Source organism: Staurois parvus, unplaced genomic scaffold, assembly GCF_062004578.1.
Source record: "Staurois parvus isolate SC_StPar_1 unplaced genomic scaffold, SC_StPar_1.0 ptg000827l, whole genome shotgun sequence".
In the NCBI taxonomy this organism is placed as follows: Eukaryota; Metazoa; Chordata; class Amphibia; order Anura; family Ranidae; genus Staurois; species Staurois parvus.
In genome coordinates this window covers 1,095,954-1,121,370 of record NW_028318623.1, presented here as the reverse complement: position 1 = coordinate 1,121,370, position 25,417 = coordinate 1,095,954, and the positions used below count along the sequence as shown (strand labels likewise).

The 25,417-nt window shown below is 45.8% G+C and overlaps 1 protein-coding gene across 1 annotated transcript in view; it reads right to left on the bottom strand.

Annotated features, from left to right (window-relative positions):
- Positions 1 to 12,664, bottom strand: part of LOC149443842 (interferon regulatory factor 3-like) — a 40,137-nt gene extending 27,473 nt beyond the window's left edge. The window contains exons 1-2 of the mRNA XM_089655164.1: positions 12,548 to 12,664; positions 1,422 to 1,606 (exon numbers count right to left, since the gene is read on the bottom strand). Of these exons, the coding sequence (XP_089511290.1) occupies positions 1,422 to 1,586 (165 nt within the window). The 5' untranslated portion in view covers positions 1,587 to 1,606; positions 12,548 to 12,664. The remainder of the gene's footprint in view (positions 1 to 1,421; positions 1,607 to 12,547) is intronic.
- Between the last annotated feature and the right edge of the window lie 12,753 nt (positions 12,665 to 25,417).

The window sequence follows — 25,417 nt, the reverse complement described above, 5'->3', positions numbered from 1 at the left end:
CCACCTGCCTTGGTCTCTTTTCTGCAGTTACTTACTTAGCACTTCTGCCTGGCAGTACTAAGGTTGTTGGTTTGGATCCCAACCATGGCACCACCTGCCTTGGTCTTCTTTTTTTCTGCAGTTACTTACTTAGCACTTCCGCCTGGCAGTACTAGGGTCATTAGTTTGAATCCCAACCACGGCACCGCCTGCCTTGGTCTTTTTTTCTGCAGTTACTTAGCACTTCTGCCTGGCAGTACTAGGGTCGCTGGTTTGAATACCAACCACGGCACCACCTGCACTGGTCTTTTTTCCTGCAGTTAGTTACTTAGCACTTTCGCCTGGCAGTACTAGGGTCATTAGTTTGAATCCCAACCACAGCATCACTGCCTTGGTCTTTTTCTGCCGTTATTTACTTAGCACTTCTGCCTGGCAGTACTAGGGTTGTTAGTTTGAATCCCAACCACAGCACCACCTGCCTTGGTCTCTTTTCTGCAGTTACTTACTTAGCACTTCTGCCTGGCAGTACTAAGGTTGTTGGTTGGGATCCCAACCATGGCACCACCTGCCTTGGTCTTCTTTTTTTCTGCAGTTACTTAGCACTTCTGCCTGGCAGTACTAGGGTCGCTGGTTTGAATACCAACCACGGCACCACCTGCGCTGGTCTTATATTTCTGCAGTTACTTAGCACATCTGCCTGGCAGTATTAGGGTCTTTGGTTTGGATCCCAACCACGGCACCACCTAGCTTGGTCTTTTTTCCTGCAGTTACTTACTTAGCACTTCTGCCTGGCAGTACTAGGGTCGTTGGTCTGAATCCCAACCACGGCACCACCTGCCTTGGTCTTTTTTCTGCAGTTACTTTTCTATGTTTCTAAATGGGATGTTGGGTTTATCCAAAAAAATTTACAGCAGCTTTGTAATAGGACAGTTCCAAATGAAGTAGGAAAACAGACTTCACAAGTTATTCATTGACTTCATGTATATCATTTTTTTTCATATGCTTATTATGTTCAGCACAGTGGCTGAATGGTTAGCACTTCCGCCTGGCAGCACTAGGGTTGTTGGTTCAAATCCCAACCACAGCACCACCTGCCTGGAATTTGCATGTTCTCCCTGTGCCTGCGTGGGTTTACTTCAGTTTTCTCCCACACTCCAAAGACATGCTAGTCGGTTAATTGGCTCCTGTCCAAATTTCCCCTAGTACGTGTATGTATGAATCCCAACTATGGCACCACCTGCCTGGAGTTTGTATGTTCTTCCTGTGCCTGCGCGAGTTAGGGACCTTAGATTGTACACCCCTTGAGGGTTAGGGACTGATGTGAATGTACAATATATATGTAAAGTGCTGCGTAAATTGATGGCGCTATATAAGTACCTGTATTACTTATTACCCTGTGATGACCCCAGCAGCCCCCACCCCATGTCAGGAGACAAGCTTACCTCAAATATTTTCACATCGTCCTCACTTTTGTCCTGTCTTAGGCCATGCTTCCATGGTATCTGGAACTGCCTCTCCTCATAGTTCTTCCATATCAGACCTGGATACGTCTCGCTGTTGATCTGATCTTCCAGCCAAGGAATTATCCGTGGCTTCTGAAGGCTCATCTTCACAAACTATGAGGAACCTGATCATAAAAGACGTCATTTAGTAAGCCATATTGTTACATTCATATAAATATTAACCCCTTCACGCCTAAGGGTAAAACAAATCTAAATGCCTAAGCACAATTTTGCAAAGTTGACATGTGATAGTAAAACCGTACATATCATCACAACTACTTTGTACATCCAGGTGGATTATACCACGTTTATTTCAGGACAAATTAGGCTTTCATTTGATGGTAAATGGTCATGGATAGCTCCTGATTTTTTTTTTTTATTATTATCAAAGGAAAACTGGCCAAAAATAGGAAAAAAAAAAAAATTTCTTAAAATTTAGCTGTGTTTCTTGGTACAACCATGACCAGGGGCGGACTGACAACTCATGGGGCCCCCGGGCAATAGGGGATCATGGGACCCCTGTGTCTTTGCCCAAACTCAAAAAAGGTACCAGGGGCATCTCATGGGGCCCCCTACTGACCCTGGGCCCTCGGGCAGTGCCCGAGTTTCCAAATGGTCAGTCTGCCCCTGACCATAACCTACCGTCAAAGAACAACCCAAAATAAATTTTCCAGCTCTTGACGATCGCAGTGATACCATGTACGCAAGTTATTTGTTGTTTGTACCTATAGTACAGCCCAGAAATAATAATGTGCATTTTGCTTTTTTTTTTTTTTTTTTAGCTAAACATATTTATATTTCTTTTTTTCATTTTTTCCCTCTATGCCAGGAGTTAGAGAGATACAATGTATCTCTCTCCTCCATTCATAGAGAAAAAACAAAAACAAGGGGGAGGGCTATTCAGTGACTAATACCAATAATAATAAGAAGAATAAAAAAATCCTTACCTTTTTGACCCTGACCTTGACACAAACACTAACCCTGGCACTGAACTAGATCAAACCTTGATCGAGGTATTTTTTTTTTTTTTAACATTTTTTTCCTCTATGCAAGGAGTTAGAGAGATACAATGTATCTCTCTCCTCCATTCCTAGAGGGAAAAAAACCAAAACAAAGGAGGCGGGCTATACAGTGACTGACTCCAATTAAAAAAAATAAATCCTGACCTTTTTGACCGTGACCTTTTCTTTTTTAATATTTATTTATCTTTTTCTTTAACAAACATTTTTTGTTCTCTATGTAAGGAGTTAGAGAGATACAATGTATCTCTCTCCTCCATTCATAGAGAAAAAAAAAACAAGGGGGGAGGGCTATACAGTGACTAATACCAATAATAATAATAATAATAATATTAAAAAAAATCCTTACCCAAACACTAACCCTGGCACTGAACTAGATCAAACCTTGATCTAGGTATTTTTTTCTTTAATTTTTTCTGCATCTCTCTCCTCCAATCATAGAGAAAAAACACAAAAACAAAGGAGGCGGGCTATACAGTGACTGACACCAATTAAAAAAAAATCCTGACCTTTGACCCTGACCTTTTTGACCTTGACCTTTTGACCCAAACACTAACCCTGGCACTGAACTAGATCAAACTTGATCTAGGTCTTTTTTTCTTTTATGTTTTGATATTTATCCTTTTTTTTTTTTTTTTTCTCTATGCAAGGAGTTGGAGAGATACAATGTATCTCTCTCCTCCATTCATAGAGAGAAAGAAAAAAACAAAGGGGGCGGGTTATACAGTGACTGATCACTGTGATAGCCAATCAGAGGCTATCACAGCGATCATGTGACCCGGAATCGGGAGTCCCGGGTCCCAATCGTTAAAACGGGACCCGGGGCTCTGTGACACCCCAGTCTTTGTGCTGGGAGCGCACTGTGCGGCGCGCTCCCAGCACAAAGACAAGTACGCAAATTTGCGGCCCCACGGAAAAAAGCCCAGTTCAGTGAGGCTGCATATTTGTGTGATATCGGCACGAAGTGGTTAAATATAGAACTCCATAGATGACTTCGAATGTTCCATTTCCACCACTAGTCATTAGTGCCCTCTACATTGGGAACTTAACCCCCCGGTCACATCAAGCCCGACTTTGAAATCGTGTGACTTACAATGAAGTTGTCCGATTTCAAAGTCGGGTGAGATGCTGATCTCAGGTGCGATTTGCAAGACATCTGACACAGATGTCTATGCAAATCGCACCAAAAGTAGTGCTTGTCCTACTTTAGTAATCGGTGCGGCTCTGACCAAGTCTTTGATTTGACCGCTCTAATTGCGAACAATAGGGTGCAACTTGGCATACGATTTGCAAGTCACACCCGATGTGACCGGGGTGTAAGTCTCAGAATTTATCTACAGCTTTGAACAAAGTCCAATGAGATTTCTAAACGAAAGGTCTGACTGTTCAAAAGCTTTTAATATTGATATTTGTTCAGAAAAAGACAACTGAGAACATCTACCCCTTTCAAGGTTCAAGGATCTCCCTTTTCTTCGGGGCTTAAAGTGTTACTAAACCCACCACAGTACAATCAGTCTGTAGATGCAGTAAAACATGCTTGTTATACTCACTGTGGAACCTAAGGGGTTAATCCTCTGCGTTGTGTAAAAAGGCTGTTTGATCTGGTCTTCTCTGATCCTCCCCTCCTTCTACTGTCCCCAGTCCATCTGCTGATAGTACAAAGCTCTAGGAGTCACTCTGCATATGCTCAGTTTGGTTTGTATTGCTAGAGCATTTTTTTTTCCTTTGGGAGGGTGCATGTGATCAGCACAGGGCCAATCAGTGCTGTCCATATAGAGCAGGCATGTCCAAAGTCCGGCCCGCGGGCCAATTGCGGCCCGCGTTCCGGACTGAAACGGCCCCACAGGTGAGCTACCCAAATATATAACTTACGGCCCCCGGTAGTGATTCCCTGAAAGCTACTGAGGACTCCAGCGATCTCTTGACATCATCAGCTGGCGCAGGAAGGAGAGCCCAAATCTCGCGACATCCGAGATCTCGTGAGATTTGGGCTTTCCTTCTCTGTGTGCCGGCTGATGACGTCAATTCCCGCTTCTCCTCAGTGGCGTTCGCAGAATCACTAGTGGAGGGCCGTAAGTTATATATTGGGCAGCTCATCTGTGGGGTCCGGAACGTGGGCCGAGGGATCCCAGGTGGTGCGCAGGGAATTACTACTGGGGCTACCATTTACCATTATTTACTATGTCTGCAGTCTCTGGTCATCTCCTGTACTATGTCCGCAGTCTCTGGTCATCTCCTGTACTATGTCCACAGTCTCTGGTCATCTCCTGTACTATGTCTGCAGTCTCTGGTCATCTCCTGTACTATGTCTGCAGTCTCTGGTCATCTCCTGTACTATGTCTGCAGTCTCTGGTCATCTCCTGTACTGTGTCTGCAGTCTCCGGTCATCTCCTGTAATATGTCCGCAGTCTCTGGTCATCTCCTGTACTATGTCCGCAGTCTCTGGTCATCTCCTGTACTGTGTCTGCAGTCTCTGGTCATCTCCTGTACTGTGTCCGCAGTCTCTGGTCATCTCCTGTACTGTCCGCAGTCTCTGGTCATCTCCTGTACTGTCCGCAGTCTCTGGTCATCTCCTGTACTGTCCGCAGTCTCTGGTCATCTCCTGTACTATGTCCGCAGTCTCTGGTCATCTCCTGTACTGTGTCCGCAGTCTCTGGTCACCCCCTGTACTATGTCCGCAGTCTCTGGTCATCTCCTGTACTGTGTCCGCAGTCTCCGGTCATCTCCTGTAATATGGGTGTCACCCATCCTCTGGAACCCCCTGCCCCAACCCATCAGATTATCACCTACTCTCCTCTCCTTTAGGCGCACCCTGAAAACCCATCTCTTCAGGGAAGCCTACCCCACCCCCTGCTAACCTGCCGACCTCCTCCACTCTTCCTACCACTCCATCCCCCACAGCTATCTCCTCCTGTGCCACCACCCCCTCCCTCCTAGATTGTAAGCTCGAAAGAGCAGGGCCCTCGATCCCCTCATGTTTTGCATTGTATTGGTATTGTTCTGTAACATGTTCTGTCCCCCTTTGTAATGTACAGCGCTGAGCGAACTATTGGCGCTTTATAAATACTGTATAATAATAATAATAATAATAATATGTCCGCAGTCTCTGGTCATCTCCTGTACTGTGTCCGCAGTCTCTGGTCATCTCCTGTACTGTGTCCGCAGTCTCTGGCCATCTCCTGTACTATGTCCACAGTCTCTGGTCATCTCCTGTACTATGTCTGCAGTCCATTGGTTCAGAATTTTTTTTTCCTGTTCTTCGCCTCTAAAACCTAGGTGCGTCTTATGGTCAGGTGCGTCTTATGGAGCGAAAAATACGGTATCAATTTGGGCTATAATGGATTGGTGCTCAGGATCGCTTGACGTCATCAGACAGTGCAATGAGAAACAAAGCCCAAATCTCGCGACCTCCGAGATCTCGTGAGATTTGGGCTTTCCTTCTCCCTGTGCTGGCAGAGTGATTTAACACCTGTTTAGATTTGTCATCCAAGTCACAAAATGAAAAGTATGCCGTTTTCAATAAACTTTTGCATAAAATAGTTCATTTGCATTTAATGTTAATGGTTCATCAGAATGTCGGGCAAAATGGTCGGCCCTCGCACATGTTAACTTCATCAAATCTGGCACTCTTCCAAAAAAGTTTGGACACCCCTGATATAGAGGGTCAGGGGTCAGGCAACCTCATAGGACAGTCAGAATAGAATGAAAACTCCTCCTACAAATTTTAACCAGTGCTCGGTTGGACACTGATCGTCACAGGACTGCTATATACTGATGATTACAAAAAGGTATTTAGCAGTTTATATTCACTAAAACAATTACATTTCCATGTTGTGTGTACTGTGGGAGACTAGATATAGTGAATGCAGGGTCTGGGGAGAGCCGATATAATGAATTCAGGGTCCGGGGAGACCAGATCTAGTGAATGCAGGGTCCTGGGAGACCAGATATAGTGAATTCAGGGTCCGGGGAGACAAGATATAGTGAATGCAGGGTCCGGGGAGACAGGATATAGTGAATGCAGGGTCCGGGGAGACAGGATATAGTGAATGCAGGGTCTGGGGAGACCGGATATAGTTAATGCAGGGTCCGGGGAGACCGGATATAGTGAACGCAGGATCCGGGGAGAGCGGATATAGTGAATGCAGGGTCCGGGGAGAGCGGCTATAGTGAATGCAGGGCCCGGGGAGAGCGGCTATAGTGAATGCAGGGCCCGGGGAGAGCGGCTATAGTGAATGCAGGGTCCGGGGAGAGCGGCTATAGTGAATGCTGGATCCTGGGTTTAGTAACCATTTAAGCATGGTGGATCAATATCAAGGGTGGCACAGTCACAAGGAAATAATTCTTTGCTGTATTCAAATTGGATCTGATCCTGGTTATAGACATTTTTTACAGCAACACTCAAGTCCTAAAATTTATCAATCATGCCTAGGCTCTAAAGAAGAGGGAGGTCTATGAACCTCAGAAATGTGTTGCCTGTTCTACGTTGCCTTTTTGTGATGAAATGTTAATATTAGAAGCTTTCGGAGTCTCAGACCTTTCGTTTGGTGGAGAGGGCAGAAATGGGGCAGAGGAGTGGCACAAGAGCTACACATTTGCAATAGCTTCTGTTAACCCACTGCAACACCATGTAGGACAACATAGGATACACACTGTTAGGGGTAACTAATGGATTTTAAAAAACTAATGCAAAGCATTGGATACAGTGGTGTAAAGCATGCCGCCACTGGACTCTAGGAGCAGTGGAGATATGTTCTCTGGAGTTCCAGTGAAGGGAACTCTTAAGGCGTTAGCATACCAAGACATTTTAGATGATTTCATGCTCTGGACTCTAGAGCAGTGGATACGTGTTCTCTAGAGTGACCAATCACGCTTCTCTGTCTGGCAATCCGATGGACGTGTCTGGGTTGGCGGTTGCCAGGAGAACGGTACTTGTCTGACTGCATTGGGCCAAGTGTAAAGTATGTTGGAGGGGGGATTATGGTGTGGGGTTGTATTTCAGGGTTTGGGCTTGGCCCCCTAGTTCCGGTGAAGGGAACTCTTAAGGCGTCAGCATACCAAGACATTTGGGACAATTTCATGCCCCCAACTTTGTGGGAAGAGTTTGGGGATGGCCCCTTCCTGTTCCAGACATGACTGCGCACCAGTGCACAAAGCAAGGTCCATAAAGACATGGAGGAGTTAGTTTGGGGTGGAGGAACTTGACTGTCCTGCACAGAGTCCTGACCTCAACCCCATAGAACACCTTTGGGATGAATTAGAGCAGAGACTGCGAGCCAGGCCTCCTCCCCCGACATCAGTGCCTGACCTGACAAATGTGCTTCTGGAAGAATGGTCCAACCTTCCCATAGACACCCTCCTAAACCTTGTGGACGGCCTTCCCAGAAGAGTTGAAGCTGTTATAGCTGCAAAGGGCGGGGCCAACTCAATATTGAACCCTACGGACTAAGACTGGGATGCCATGAAAGTTCATGTGTGTGTAAAGGCAGTCCAACCAATACTTTTGGCATTCTATCTATACTCCCTGCTGACACCACCAGGTGTGGAAGGGAATTCTACATCCTTACTGCTCTAACAATAAAGAACCCCTTTATGCAATTTTTAGATTGAACCGCTTCTCATGCAAATTCAATGTGTGGCCACGTGTCTTCTTTAGAAACCTAAGATTAAATAATTTCCTTCTATTGGTATATTCATTATTCAAATTTTTGTACAGTGTATTCATATCCCCTTTTTAGTTCCTCTTTTACAGGAAGAATAAGTTTAATTTTTGTAGTCATTCCTCACAACTGAGGTCCTCTAGCCCCCTTTATTAGCTTTGTTGCCCTTCTCTGCATTCTCTCCAGGTCAAGCACATCCTGGTGGCCAGAACTGGACGGCATACTCAGGCTGTGGCTGAACCAGAGTTTTGTAAAATGGTAGAATTATAGTTTTATCTTTTGAGTAAATACCCTTTATAATGCATGATAATAGTTTGTTCGCCTTGCTTGCTGCAGCTTGGCATTGCGTGGTGATCTACCAGATCCCCCAGATCCTTTTTCATCCTCGATTTCTCCAGAGCATGGGCGGACTGACCATTTGGAAACTCGGGCACCCCGAGGGCCCGGGGTCAGTAGGGGGCCCCATGAGATGCCCCTGGTACCTTTTTCATAGGCTTTTTTGAGTTTGGGCAAGGACACAGGGGCCCCATGATCCCCTATTACCCGGGGGCCCCATGAGTTGTCAGTCCGCCCCTGCTCCGGAGTTTCTCCTCCTAGCGTGTAACTTGTTGACATATTTTTATCTCCCAAGCGCATTACTTTACTTTTTTTCAATATGAAACCTCATCTGCCATATAGAGAGCTTTAGAAAGGGGAATCCCCCTTGCTTTGGGGAGACTTCTTCTAATTTTCTGTTGCATGTCTTAGGCCTAGTTCACACCAATGAAGTATTCGTTTTGTTTGTTTTGCAGTGCATTTTTTATGTGTTTTTTTTTTTTTTTGATGATTTTGACACTTTTTAATGCATTTCGCAGTTAGTGTGTTTTTGACATGTTTTAAAAAAAACCAATGTGAGTTTCTGCAGCATCTATGTTGAAGTCTATTGACCCTTTCCAAAAATGCAGCAGCTCAAAAAAGCACAGATGTGAACCTGTCCCATAGGAAACCATGTTAAATGGACTGTAGTACATTTCTGCAGAAAGCACAAAAAAAACGCATTGGTGTGAACCAGGCCTTTGTCTCCATGCACACGGGGTGTTTTGATAACGCTGGTAATGTTAGCTGTGTAAAGTCATGTTAAAAATGTGAGTTTTTCAGCTTTGTTTAGATGTTTTTGCATTAGCATTTAGCGGCGTTTTCCCACGTTTGTGGTTTTTAGCATTTTTTTTAGCAGAGTTAGAGCGTTTTTACAGCTAAAAACCTCCTACAGAAACACATTAATCCTGGGTTAGTCCAAAAAACATTGATTACAGTCTGTGTGCATGGGCACATAGGATAACATGCTGGGGGGTTTACTGGCTGTAGGAAAAAACATCAAAAGCCAAAAACCCTGCCCCGGAACCTGCATTTACTATATCCGGTCTCCCTGGAACCTGCATTCACTATATCCGGTCTCCCCGGACCCTGCATTCACTATATCCGGTCTCCAAGGATCCTGCATTCACTATATCTGGTCTCCGAGGATCCTGCATTCACTATATCTGGTCTCCCCGGACCCTGCATTCACTATATCTGGTCTCCGAGGATCCTGCATTCACTATATCTGGTCTCCGAGGATCCTGCATTCACTATATCTGGTCTCCGAGGATCCTGCATTCACTATATCTGGTCTCCGAGGATCCTGCATTCACTATATCTGCTCTCCCTGGACCCTGCATTCACTATATCAGCTCTCCCTGGACCCTGCATTCACTATATCTTGTCTCCCCGGACCCTGCATTCATTATATCCGCTCTCCCCGGACCCTGCATTCACTATATCCGGTCTCCCCGGACCCTGCATTCACTATATCTGGTCTCCCCGGACCCTGCATTCACTATATCTGGTCTCCCTGGACCCTGCATTCACTATATCTGGTCTCCCTGGACCCTGCATTCACTATATCTGGTCTCCGAGGACCCTGCATTCACTATATCTGGTCTCTGAGGACCCTGCATTCACTATATCTGCTCTCCCCGGACACTGCATTCACTATACTTGGTCTCCCTGGACCCTGCATTCACTATATCCGGTCTCTCCGGACCCTGCATTCACTATATCTGGTCTCCCACAGTACACAGAACATGGAAATGCAATTATTTTAGTAAATATAAACTGCTAAATACCTTTTCTCATCAGCAGTTAGAGCAGTCTTGTGACTTCAGTAGAACACTGGTTAAAGCTTGTAGGAGATTTCTTTCTGCTCTAGGAGGATGCAGGGTGTGCTTTCAGTGTGGCCATGATCCCCTATTGCCCAGGGGCCCCATGAATTGTCAGTCCGCCCCTGGTCTGGACAGTGCTGATTGGCCCTGTGCTGATCACATGCACTCTCCCAAGCAAAAAAAAAAAACCTCTAGCAATACGCACTAAACTGAGCATGTGCATGTGGCTACAGGTTCAGTCTGTCTTATCAGGTGGACATTTTGAACAAGAGGAGGAGCAGAGAAGACAGGATCAAGTAGCCTTTTTACAGAATGCGGAGGATTAACCCCTTAGGTTCCACAGTGATTATAACAAGCATGTTTTACTGCATCTACAGACTGATTTTACTATTGTGGGTTTAATAACACTTTAAGCTGGCCATAGATAGTTTGAATCCCGGCCAGTTTAGCAGGAACCGGCTGGGATTCAAACCATCTATAGGCAGGCTGATTGTACAAAGCGACCTGGGTACAACTACCATGTTGAATTTTTCATACGATTTAATTGAATAAAAATAACCACTGTGTTCTCCCGGCATGGACGTCTCCCTCTGCCAGGAGAACACTTGCGGGAGGGATTCCCCCATCAACACTGACTGTGCTGATAGGGGAATTGAGCCATTTTCTTCCCTGCAACCCCTAGTTGCAGGAAAGGAAATCTCATCATGTATGGCCTGCCTTAGAAAGAAAGGGAAATCTCCCCAGTGGGACAGGGGCGTGCTCCCAGCACAAATACCGCGGTGTCACTGAGAGCCCCGGGTTCGGTTCTAACGATCGGGACCCGGGACTCCCGATTCTGGGTCACATGATCGCTGTGATAGCCTCTGATTGGCTATCAAAGTGATCAGTCACTGTCAGGGGCGGACTGACCATTTGGAAACTCAGCCACGGCCCGAGGGCCCTGGGTCAGTAGGGGGCCCCATGAGATGCCCCTGGTACCTTTTTCATAGGCTTTTTTGAGTTTGGGCAAGGACACAGGGGCCCCATGATCCCCTATTGCCCGGGGGCCCCATGAGTTGTCAGTCCGCCCCTGGTCACTGTATAGCGAGGCCCCCCTTCTCTTTTTTTTTTTTTTTCTCTCTCTATGAATGGAGGAGAGAGATACATTGTATCTCTCTAACTCCTGGCATTGAGGGGAAAAAATGTTTGCAAAAAGAAAAAGATAAATATTTAAAAAAAAAAAAAAAAATACCTATATCAAGGTTTGATCTAGTTCAGTGCCAGGGTTATTGTTTGCGTCAAGGTCGGGGTCAAAGGACAAGATTAAAAAAAAAAAAAATTGGTGTCAGTCAGGGGTGGACTGACAACTCATGGGGCCCCAGGGCATCGGGGATCATGGGGCCCCTGTGTCCTTGCCCAAACTCAAAAGAGCCTATGAAAAAGGTACCAGGGGCATCTCATGGGGCCCCCTACTGACCCAGGGCCCTCAGGCAGTGCCCGAGTTTCCAAATGGTCCGTCCGCCCCTGTTGTCAGTGTGTTTTAGGTAAAAAGAAAAAGTCAAAAACAAAATGCGCAGTATTGTTTCTGGGCTGTACTACGGGTACAAACAACAAATAACATACACATATATGGTGTCACTGTGATCATCAAGAGCTGGAGAATTTATTTTGGGTTCTGTGGTGGTAGGTTATGGTAGGAACAAGAAACACACAGCTAAATAAAAAAAATGATTTTGTTTAACTATTTTTGGCCAGTTTTCCTTTGATAATAAAAAAAAATCAGGAGATATCCATTACCATTTACCCCCAAATGAAAGCCCAATTTGTCCTGAAAAAAATGCAGTATAATCCACCTGGATGTACAAAGTAGTTGATGATATGGACGGTTTTACTAACACATGTCAACGTTGCAAAATTGTGCTTAGGCATTTAGACTTGTTTTACCCTTAGGAGTGAAGGGGTTAAGCATGTCTGATTATATTTATATCTGGCCAAAAAAGTCGACTTCAATATTTGCATCCTGCTTGCACGTCCTGTTGTCATTTGATATGAATGGACAGATTTAGTCTGTAACAGATACAAATGAATGACGCTGCATTGTAACATGTTATGTTGCGAACGTAAACTATTTTTCCTAAAGGCATAACTGCTTACAATATTCTGAATAAAGATCCGATCGGTGTTTCCTTAGTGAAAAATATTTTGATGTTATAATAATATAATCTTACCTCGAACGTTGACAGCAGACGATTGCTTCAGCTCTCAGAACTGGTTTATGGTTTCAGTTTCAATTACTGCAAACTCCTTCCTCTTTGGGCGGCCCCTGTGACTGCTCGCCTACAATGTGGTTGGCTACACTCAATGATCTCATTGTGGATTTCCCTGATATGAGGATGGAAAAAAGAAAAGGAAAAAAGAAAGGCGTGTATTGCTTCTGAGTTGTTTGTTATGCATTGGAGATCCAGTTGGAATGCAGCATTTGAATTTTGATCAGGGGCGGACTGACAACTCATGGGGCCCCCGGGCAATAGGGGATCATGGGGCCCCTGTGTCCTTGCCCAAACTCAAAAAAGCCTATGAAAAAGGTACCAGGGGCATCTCATGGAGCCCCCTACTGACCCCGGGCCCTCGGGCAGTGCCCTAGTTTCCAAATGGTCAGTCCGCCCCTGATTTTGATCTAAATATTATGTAGCAATTTTTATATTTATTGTTGCTTTAATGTAAAAAATAAGTAAAATATAACTTCTCCCATCAGGTGCGTCCCTAGGGTTGGTGTCACCTGCTGCGATAACACTTGGTGACACCCCCTCCGACGATCCCCGCAGAATGGATCGGATCTGCCGATTGAGCATAATGGATCGGAGTCTGATCCATTATGCTCCCCAATCCGCAGATCCGATCCATCCTGTGGGGATCATCAGCATGCAACCTATACGGGGTGACAGTGGACCCGCTCCACAAAAATGTAAGTTGTAAAGAAAGCCAATGATCCCCGCAGGATGGTTCGGATCTGCAGATTGAGCATAATGGATCAGAGTCCGATCCATTATGCTCCACAATCGGCAGATCCCATCCATCCTGCGGGGATCGTCAGCATGCAACCTATATGAGGTGACACCGGACCCGCTCCACGAAAAGGTAAGTTGTAAAGAAAGCCGACGATCCCCGCACGATGGATCGGATCTGCAGATTCAGCATAATGGATCGGACTCCGATCCATTATGCTCCCCAATCCGCAGATCCTATCCATCCTGCGGGAATCATCAGCATGCAACCTATACGGGGTGACACCGGACCTGCTTCACGAAAAGGTAAGTTGTAAAGAAAGCCGACGATCCCCGCAGGATGGATCGGATTGTGGAATGAGCATAATGGATCAGAATCCGATCCATTATGCTCCCCAATCCGCAGATCCCATCCATCCTGTGGGGATCATCAGCATGCAACCTATACGGGGTGACACCGGATCCGATTTACGAAAAGGTAAGTTGTAAAGAAAGCAGAAGATCCCCGCACGATGGATCGGATCTGCAGATTCAGCATAATGGATCGGACTCCGATCCATTATGCTCCCCAATCCGCAGATCCTCTCCATCCTGCGGGAACCATCAGCATGCAACCTATACGGGGTGACACCGGACCCGCTTCATGAAAAGGTAAGTTGTAAAGAAAGCCGACGATCCCCGCAGGATGGATCGGATCTGTGGATTGAGCATAATGGATCGGAGTCTGATCCATTATGCTCCCCAATCCGCAGATCCGATCCATCCTGCGGGGATCGTCAGCATGCAACCTATATGGGGTGACCCCAGATCCGATCCACTAAAAGGTACGTTGTAAAGAAAGCCGATGATCCCCGCACGATGGATCGGATCTGCAGATTAAGCATAATGGATCAGAGTCCAATCCATTATGCTCCCTAATCCGCAGATCCCTTCCATCCTGCGGGGATCATCAGCATGCAACCTATACGGGGTGACACCGGACCCGCTCCACGAAAAGGTAAGTTGTAAAGAAAGCCGACGATCCCTGCAGGATGGATTGGATCCATCCAGCAGGGATCGTCAGTTGACTTTACAACTTGCCTTTTTGCGGAGCGGGTCCGGTGTCACCCGGTGCGGGCCGCACCTGCTTCGGGACGCCACTGTCTCCCATACATCCCAAACTGATTTCAGGGTAAGCCTGAACTGGTCTCGGCTGCAAAAATGTTTTCCTACATTTGCTTTTGTTTTTTCTGAACAAAGTACAGGGCTATTTACTCATTTTAGAGGCGTTAGGACAAGGGTCCCCAAACTTTTTAAACAAAGGGCCAGTTTTTTGTCCTTCAGACTTTAGGGGTGCCAGACTGTGTCCAGCAGGAGTGCAAATTTCCCTGGTATCAGTGGGAATAAACATCACATTTGGTATTCGGTTGAGGAATAGTGCATCGTCGTTTTGTATCATTTGGAGAAATGGTGCCCCATAGGTGGTGCCAGCAGGAAAAATGGTGTCCCATTGTTGGTGTCAGTTGACAGAATAGTATCTTGTGTCAATGGGAGGAATAGTGCCTCAAGGGCCGAAGAAAGGCAAGCAAAGGGCCGCATTCGGCCCCCGGGTTTGGAGACCACTGAGTAATGCCCCGTACACACGATAAGAAAAAAGCATCCGAAAAATTTTGCAGAACCACTGATCGAATAATTTTTTCTTCGTTGATGAGCAGGATGTTTTAACCGATAACGATATTGTGAACAAAAAAATCTGGTTGAACAACAGTGAAAAATGTTGTCGTTTTGCATACAAATGACCGATTTTCTATGCGGTGGTATGACGGTCATACGAAAAAATCTATCAAGCGCTATCAGGGCATGAGCGGAAATAGAAGATGACGTTGATGTCCGAGGAATCTTCGTAAACACAAACGAAAAATCCAAATGTTAAAAGTAGATTGGCCGAATGAGATCATGAAACCAGAATTCTGCAGATTATATTTTATGTATCACTATTTATGTATATAGGTCATGTAATAAACGATATTATACTCATTGCCGATCATTGTTGTGTATATCGATCGTTCTGGCCGGAAGGGCGTGGCTACAAGGTCACATGCACACCGCATCACTTCCACTTGTACGGAAGACGTCAACACTACATATTGCCCGACGAACAATTGTTTTAGATTGGTTAATGTGGGCCACGATTTCGACCAACGAATGCCGATCGGTTGATTTTCTAATCCTGTATTCCCACCTGTAGCCTGGCCATACATTATACAATTTTCTTGAGAATTTTGCTTTAGATTTACCAAAAAACATATAATATGAGGTCAAACCTAAGCAACATTTTCAATTGTATCCAATTAGGCGGGCCCTTGTACTACATAGCTGAAGATAAATCTAAAGGAAATTGGACAGAAAATTGTAAGAAAATTGTATAGTGTATGGCCAGCCTTAGGATAAGGTGCAATAGGTATGACTCCTACTAAAAGTCCATATATGCAAAGTCCATAGGAGGAGGGAGATCACCAGAATGTAATGAGCGTCTGTAAAACCTAGGGCAATCCTCTGATTGGAGTGAGTGGAAGCAGTCTCCAGATGACGCATGTAACAAGAGAGAGATAAAGGCGCCTCTATGTGTAGACTTGTAGACAAAAATGTATTACAATAAAGGTAAAATGGCAACTCACATTCGTAAAAAGAAAGGCAAGCTCTGGGTATAGGTCTTGGGCAAGATGACAAAACAATCTTCACTGTGGATGTTCATGTCCTCCGCTGTGCAGCGATTCCCTGGAACACACATGGGGCGCGGCATGAAGCATGATGACGTCACAGAAATCGCAGACTTCTGGAATGGGCATGTGGAAGTCAGGGGCGGACTGACCATTTGGAAACTCGGGCACTGCCCGAGGGCCCGGGGTCAGTAGGGGGCCCCATGAGATACCCCTGGTACCTTTTTCATAGGCTTTTTTGAGTTTGGGCAAGGACACAGGGGCCCCATGATCCCCTATTGCCGGGGGCCCCATGAGTTGTCAGTCCGCCCCTGGTGGAAGTCCTAGGTAATGACCTGAGCCAGTGCTGTAGTTGAAGATAACAGAACAACTCTGACTGAGGGACATCATGGCTCAGGGAGATCCATTTGGGGGAAGGACTTGAAAAATAGAAAGTGTCGAGCGTGGGAGAGTCCATTGGCAACCCACCAAGAAAACGCCTGTAGCTGATCTAAGCCCGGTGGAAAAAGAGGATTATTAGTTATAGGAAGCAAGGGCAAGAAGGGCAACATAAGGCAGCCAGAGTACTACAGGGAGTCCCATACTTGTAGGCTATCAGGGGCGGACTGCCAACTCATGGGGTCCCCGGGCAATAGGGGATCATGGGGGCACTTCATGTTTCATACAATCTCTTATCATTGCCCTTGTCATTGTGAAAAGCCATTATCAAGGAAAAGGAATGCTTAGCCAACAATTATTTTTTTTTTTTGTCTGTTACATGGGATTCTGGCAGGGTATGTTTTTCATGCAATGGGGTTGAATTACTAAAGGCAAATAGACTGTGAACTTTGCAAGTGCTGTTGCACTTTTTTTTACCGCAGAGCTTAATGGGTGGGGAGAAGCTCTGCTGATTTCCATCATCCAATCATATGCGAGCAAAAATGCTGTTTTTTTTTTTTTTTAATTTTCCTTACACCTGATTGGCTATTATTTACAAAGATTCCCAACACTTTCTAAGCTCTGGGGAAAATGAATGCAGTTGCACTTGCAAAGTGCACAGTCTATTTGCCTTTAGTAAATCAACCCTCATGCCTCTTTTTCTCATGTTAGCATGTTGAAAGGTATGGCGCTGAAACCATTGAATCCTCATGGCAGCCAGGCATTTTTAGAAAAGGAAGACAATAATGGCTACCTCAGTGTTTTTTTTTTCAGTAGAGTTTTCCTTTTAATCTACCTGGGATTCCAGAAGCTAGCTCTTCCACTTCAGGTTCCTGGCTCTGCCTCCTCCAAGTGGACCTGAACCTAAAAAGTGAAGAATTACTGTCATAGGGAACGTCCAGAAATGTTAATTGTGCTTAAGGAGTCCCCTAAAAAAGTACCCTTTTCTTTAATTCCTCCTGAAAAGCAACAGTGCATGTCCATTGCCTTGAGCCTTATAGCTGTATATCTGCAGCGTGAGATCTAAGGCACTGCTTCCACTGACTGATAGTCTGGGGAGATTTGGAGTGAGATTTGGTGATGTTACTAATGTGTTGATCACTGTTCTTGCTGAAAAGGACGTTGTACTAGGAATGAGCTTCTGGTTCAGTCTGGCAGAAACCATGGGGCCCCATACATTCAAACTGACAGGGCCCTCCCACAAAGAAAACACAATTTACTATGATTCAGTTATGAATGAACACAGAGTGATCAGTACTGATTACTCATTGTGTTCATTCAGGAAAGAAAGAGGCTGTTAAAGGGAAAGGGGATGGGACCGATCCTTGTGTGTTTGCAGCTGCCCATGGGAAGGAGATGAGGGAAGCCAGCAGTACTGTGGGGGTGGGGGGCACACAGGAGGGTCTGGGCAGCAGGGGGAAACATATGGTGCACAGGGAGGGTAATAGATGTGACAGGGTGGGGGATAATTACTGGAAGCAATTCTGTATGGCTCTCTCTGCAGCAGCTAAAAACCAGGAAGAAGGAGAGGAAAAGTCAGCTTTCAGCTGCTGCAGAGAGAGCAATAGAGAGGATCGATTCCAGTAATTGGCCCCCCCCCACTGTGCCAATCACCCTCCCTGCCCACATCTGATTCACCCAGCTGCCTGGGCCCCCTGCTCACCTGGGTCCCGTACAGGAGGACTGGTGGAAGCCCTTTATCCGCTGCCCTGCAGTCCGGACCCATGTTTGGCCAAAATTTTGCTTGTTTGGAGGTACTTTGGGCCAGGGGTGGACTGACAACTCATGGGGCCCCCCGGGCAATAGAGGATCATGGGGCCTCTGTGTCCTTGCCCACACTCAAACCACACCAAAATAAGCCTATGACAGGTACAAGGGGCATCTCATGGGGCCCCCTACTGACCCTGGGCCTTCAGGCAGCCCATATTAATGACTGGAAACACATCGGCTGTACAAACTGACCCGCACAGCCGAGTTTGACTGGTACACAAGAACAGGTGCATGGTCCCTGATGCAGAGCCTCTGCATCCAGGTACAGGCGCCCATGCCTGATGTTCACATTGTGGTCTGAACACATACAGCAATATAATACATACTAATAATATTGCACACCTAGCAAAGCCATTAGTTAACAGGTGAAAGCAGCCTCAGTCAACCTCATCCATAGCCACGTCCCCAACACGTTTCACCCTACCCACAGGACTTAATCATGCCCCGTCGGCTGGGTGAAACGTGCTGGGGGTGTGGCTTTCTCAAGTATGCAAATGGTTTTGCTAGGTGAGGATGTGAGGATCTGGACTCCTGCCCAGTCAGCACCCATTGCAGGAAACACCAGATGGACTTATAGGAGCTTGAGCGAAGACCTTAAGTTTTATGAGGTTATATACTAATAATACTTGCGTAAGTTGGCTCCAATCTTCCAAACCCGATTGAACCCCACCAGGGGACATGTTTCGGGAGGAGAGTACAGTGGCAGCTCTACCTTATAGTTAAGTAATAAGGGATTTATTATTATTATTATTATTATTATTAGTATTATTATTATACAGGATTTATATCGCGCCAACAGTTTGCTCAGCACTTTACAATATAACGGGAGACATTACAGCAACAATACAGTTCAATACAAGAGGGCTAGGAGGGCCCTCACTATATCTGGTCTCCCCAGGACCCTGCATTCACTATATCCGCTCTTCCCAGACCCTGCATTCACTATATCTGGTCTCCCCGAACCCTGCATTCACTATATCTGCTCTTCCCAGACCCTGCATTCACTATACCTGTTCTCCCCGAACCCTGCATTCACTATATCCGCTTTCCCCGGACCCTGCATTCATTATATCTGCTCTCCCCGAACCCTGCATTCACTATATCTGCTCTTCCCAGACCCTGCATTCACTATATCCGCTCTCTCCGGACCCTGCATTCACTATATCTGCTCTTCCCAGACCCTGCATTCACTATATCTGGTCTCCCCGAACCCTGCATTCACTATATCTGCTCTTCCCAGACCCTGCATTCACTATATCTGTTCTCCCCGAACCCTGCATTCACTATATCCGCTTTCCCCGGACCCTGCATTCATTATATCCGCTCTCCCCGAACCCTGCATTCACTATATCTGCTCTTTCCAGACCCTGCATTCACTATATTTGGTCTCCCCGGACCCTGCATTCACTATATCCGCTTTCCCCAGACCCTGCATTCACTATATCTGGTCTCCCCGGACCATGCATTCACTATATCCGCTCTCCCCGGACCCTGCATTCACTATATCCGGTCTCCCAGGACCCTGCATTCATTATATCTGGTCTCCCCGGACCCTGCATTCACTATATTTGGTGTCCCCGGACCCTGCATTCACTATATCCGCTCTTCCCAGACCCTGCATTCACTATATCCGCTCTTCCCAGACCCTGCATTCACTATATCTGGTCTCCCCGAACCCTGCATTCACTATATCCGCTCTTCCCAGACCCTGCATTCACTATATCTGCTCTCCCCGAACCCTGCGTTCACTATATCTGCTTTCCCCGGACCCTGCATTCACTATATCTGCTCTTCCCAGACCCTGCATTCACTATATCTGGTCTCCCCGGACCCTGCATTCACTATATCTGCTTTCCCCGGACCCTGCATTCACTATATCTGGTCTCCCAGGACCCTGCATTCATTATATCTGGTCTCCCCGGACCCTGCATTCACTATATCTGGTCTCCCACAGTACACACAACATGGAAATGCAATTATTTTGGTAAATATAAACTGCTAAATACTTTTTCTCATCAACAGCACAGGTGAAACTCAAAAAATTAGAATATCGTGCAAAAGTTAATTTATTTCAGTGCAGTAACTTAAAAGGTGAAACTAATATATGAGATAGACTCATTCCATGCAAAGCAAGATATTTCAAGCCGTGATTTGTCATCATTGTGATGATTATGGCTTACAGCTCATGAAAACCCCAAATCCACAATCTCAGAAAATGAGAATATTACATGCAATCAATAAAACAAGGATTGTACATAGAACAATATCGGACCTCTGAAAAGTAGAAGCATGCATATGTACTCAGTACTTGGTTTGGGCCCCTTTTGCAGCAATTACTGCCTCAATGCGGCGTGGCATGGAAGCTATCAGCCTGTGGCACTACTGAGGTGTTATGGAAGACCAGGATGCTTCAATAGCGGCCTTCAGCTCTTCTGCATTGTTTGGTCTCATGTCTCTCATCTTTCTCTTGGCAATGCCCCATAGATTCTCTATGGGGTTCAGGTCAGGCGCGTTTGCTGGCCAATCAAGCACAGTAATCCCATGGTCATTGAACCAGGTTTTGGTGCTTTTGGCAGTGTGGGCCGGTGCCAAGTCCTGCTGGAAAATGAAGTCAGCATCCCCATAAAGCTCGTCTGCGGAAGGAAGCATGAAGTGCTCCAAAATCTCCTGGTAGACGGCTGCATTGACCCTGGACTTAATGAAGCACAGTGGACCAACACCAGCAGATGACATGACTCCCCAAATCAACACAGACTGTGGAAACTTCACACTGGACTTCAAGAATCTTGCAGTGTGTGCCTCTCCATTCTTCCTCCATACTCTGGGTCCTTGGGCCTCTCCATTCTTCCTCCATACTCGGGGTCCTTGGGCCTCTCCATTCTTCCTCCATACTCGGGGTCCTTGTGCCTCTCCATTCTTCCTCCATACTCGGGGTCCTTGGGCCTCTCCATTCTTCCTCCATACTCGAGGTCCTTGGTTTCCAAATGAGATGCAAAAGTTGCTCTCATCAGAAAAGAGGACTTTGGACCACTGAGCAACAGAACAGGTCTGTTTTTCTTTAGCTCAGGATCTGTCTGTGTGTGGTGGCTCTTGATGCACTGACTCCAGCCTCAGTCCACTCCTTGTGAAAGTCCCCAACACTTTTGAATGGCCTTTTCCTGACAATCCTCTCCAGGCTGCGGTCATCCCTGTTGCTTGTGCTCCTTTTTCTTCCACACTTTTCCCTTCCACATAACTTTCTATTTATGTGCTTTGATACAGCACTTTGGGAACATCCAACTTCTTTTGCAATTACCTTTTGAGGCTTTCCCTCCTTATGGAGGGTGTCAATGATGGTTTTCTGCACAACTGTCAGGTCAGCAGTCTTTCCCATGATTGTGATTTTTACTGAACCAGACTGAGAGACCATTTAAAGGCTCAGGAACCCTTTGCAGGTGTTATGGCTTAATTAGCTGATTAGAGTGGGACACTTTGAGCCGAGAATATTCCACCTTTTCACAATATTCTCATTTTCTGAGATCTGAGATTGTGAATTTGGGGTTTTCATGAGCTGTAAGCCATAATCATCACAATGATGACAAATCACGGCTTGAACTATCTTGCTTTGCATGTAATGAGTCTATCTCATATATTGGTTTCACCTTTTAAGTTGCTGCACTGAAATAAATGAACTTTTGCACGATATTCTAGATTTTCGAGTTTCACCTGTATATAGCAGTCTTGTGACTTTCAGCAGAGCACTGGTTTAAAGCTTGTAGGAAGAGTTTTCATTCTCCTGAATGTCCTATGAGACTGCAGAACCCCTGATCCTCTGTCTTGATGGCACTGATTAGCCCTCTGCTGATCACATGCACCCCCCCCCCCCAAAAAAACAAAAATTACAAAAAAAAAAACAACCCTCTCTAACAATACACTCTTAAACTCAGCATGTGCAGCTTGCCCCAAAGGCTCTGTACTATGAGCAGATGGATTGGGGACAGTAGAAGGGGAGGATCAGAGAAGACCGGATCAAACAGCCTTTTTACTCAATGCAGAGGATTAACCTCTTTGTTTCCATAGTGAGTGTAACAAGCATGCTTTACTACATATACAGACTGATTTTACTGTTGTGGGTTTAGTAACACTTTAATTAGTACAAGGTCATAAAGTAAAATAAGACAAGACACTACACAAACATATTAAAAATGCTTGATTTATTAGACCCGATAAACAAATATTAAGTTAGATAATGGAAAATTTGTTAGCTAACCAAATATTGACAATAATACCATAATCACAGGTTACTTAGAGCATATCTATCCAAGAACAAAGATGCAACAACTTGCAGCTTGCCTGTCCTTAGATGAGGTAGGTGCATTTGTTTTCTTTTTTTTCTGGCTTTCTTTCTTTTACTTCACCTGGTGATTCTGCTAGTAACATATTTCTTGTTCTAGGATTACATTGTTCACTTAGCCTAGGTTCACACTGTAGCAGGGTTGCAGCCCGTGTCTGTGAGAGTACAGCGGTCCATTCATTTGAATGAGCTGCTGTGCCTGTGTTTCCTGCCAAAAAAATGTTCTTGTACCATTTTCAAAATGCTGCCACAGGGAAATTGCATAGTGCTTTTTACACCAAGCAATTGTCCTGCATTTCCCACACCTGCAAACACGCTACAGGTCTACATGCGTGGGGGTGCCATTAAGAATGGTATCAGTAGGAGGAATAGTGCCCCATCATTGGTATCACTGGGAGGAATAGTGTCCCATCATTGGTATCAGTATGAGGAATAGTGCCCATCATTGGTACCAGTGGGAGGAATAGTGTCCCATCATTGGTATCAGTGGAGGATTAGTGCCCCATCATTGATATTGGTGAGAGGAACAGTGCCCCATCATTGGTATCAGTGGAGGAATAGTGCCCCATCATTGGTATCAGTGGAGGAATAGTGCCCCATCATTGGTATTAGTGGGAGGAATAGTGCCCCATCATTTGGTATCAGTGGAGGAATGGTGCCCCATCATTGGTATTAGTGGAGGAACAGTGCCCCATCATTGGTATCAGTGGAGGAATGGTGCCCCATCATTGGTATTAGTGGAGGAATAGTGCCCCATCATTGGTATCAGTGGAGGAATAGTGCCCCATCCTTAGTATCAGTGGAGGAATAGTGCCCCATCCTTGGTATCAGTGGAGGAACAGTGCCCCATCATTGGTATCAGTGGAGGAACAGTGACCCATCATTGGTATCAGTGGAGGAATAGTGCCCCATCTTTGGTATCAGTGGAGGAACAGTGCCCCATCCTTGGTATCAGTGGAGGAACAGTGCCCCATCCTTGGTATCAGTGAAGGAACAGTGCCCCATCCTTGGTATCAGTGGGAAGAATAGTGCTCCATCATTGTTAACAGTGGGAGGAATAGTTCCCCATTGGTAACAGTGTGAGGAATAGTGCCCCATTGTTATCAGTGCAAGGAAATTCACCCGAGTGTTGAAATTCAAGGGAGGAATGTTGCCCCAATGCGTGGGGGTGCCATTAAGAATGGTATCAGTGGGAGAAATAGTGCCCCATTGGTATCAGTGGGAGGAATAGTGACCCATCATTGGTATTAGTGGAGGAATAGTGACCCATCATTGGTATCAGTGGGAGGAATAGTGACCCATCATTGGTGTCAGTGGAAGGAATAGTGCCCCATCATTGGTGTCAGTGGGAGGAATAGTGCCCCATCATTGGTATTAGTGGAGGAATAGTGCCCCATGATTGGTATTAGTGGAGGAATAGTGCCCCATCATTGGTAACAGTGGAAGGAATAGTGCTCCATCATTGGTAACAGTGGGAAGAATAGTGCTCCATCATTGGTATTAGTGCAGGAATAGCGACCCATCATTGGAATCAGTGGGAGGAATAGTGACCCATCATTGGTATCAGTGGGAGGAATAGTGCCCCATCATTGGTATCAGTGGGAGGAATAGTGCCCCATTGTTATCAGTGCAAGGAATGTCACCCTACTGTTGGAATTCAAGGGAGGAATGTTGCCCCATAATTAGGGTCAATGGAAGGAATACTACCCCATCATTGATGTCAGTAGCAGGAATGGTGTCCCACCATTGGTGTCAGTGGGAGGAATATTGCCCCAAGGGCCGATTAAGGGCAAGCAAAGGGCCACTTCCAGCCCATGAGCTGCAGTTTGGAGACCATTCTTTTAGACCAATGGTCCACTTCCTCAGACATCAACCGGAGGTAAATATTATTAGGGAGTCTGTGTGTGTATATGAATTTTCAAACAAAAGAATCACCATCAGTTTATATATACAGTTGTGCTCAAAGGTTTGCATACCCTGGCAGAAATTGTGAAATTTTGGCATTGATATTGAAAATATGACTGATCATGCCAAAAGGATAAGTTTAAGGATAGTGATTATATGAAGCAATTTATTATCACATAGTTATTTGGCTCATTTTAAATCATGATGATAACAGAAATCACTCCGATGGTCCTGGTCAAAAGTTTCCATTCCCTGGAATGTTTGGCCTTGGTACAGACACACAAGGTGACACACACACAGGGTAAAATGGCAAATAAAGGTTAATTTCTCACATCTGTGGCTTTTTAAATTGCAATTAGTGTCTGTGTACAAATAGTCAATAAGTCTGTTAGCTCTTATGCAGATGCACTGAGAAGGCTAGATTCTGAGCCATGGGGAGCAGAAAAGAACTGTCAAAAGACCTGTGAAACAAGGTAATTGAATGTTATAACGATGGGAAAGGATATAAAAAGACATCCAAAGCCTTGAATATGCAAGTCTGTACTGTTCAATCACTTATTAACCCCTTCACGTCGGATCGTCCCGGCGTGAAGAGGAGTTCCTGCGCCGGGAGGTGGGCGGGACGGGGTGTGGCTTAGTGTCATGTGGCCGCCGTGACGTCATGTCGGGAAAGGTCCTGATCGAAAGAGCGGACCGGGACCTTTCCGTGAGTACCTCACATGTGTGCTGGGAGCGCGCAGGGCACGTGCTCTCAGCACACATGTTTTTTGTTACATGAACACAAATGTGCGGCCGCTCGGTGTCTAGGCCCAGACGCCGGGAGGCTGCACATTTGCGTGCGGCCGGCGTGCAGGGGTTAAGAAGTGACACCAAACCAAAGTCAAGTTGACCAAGAAAGATTGCAGCCACAACTGCCAGAAGAATTGTTCGGGACACAAAGAACAACCCCACAGGCAACCTCAGGAGAAA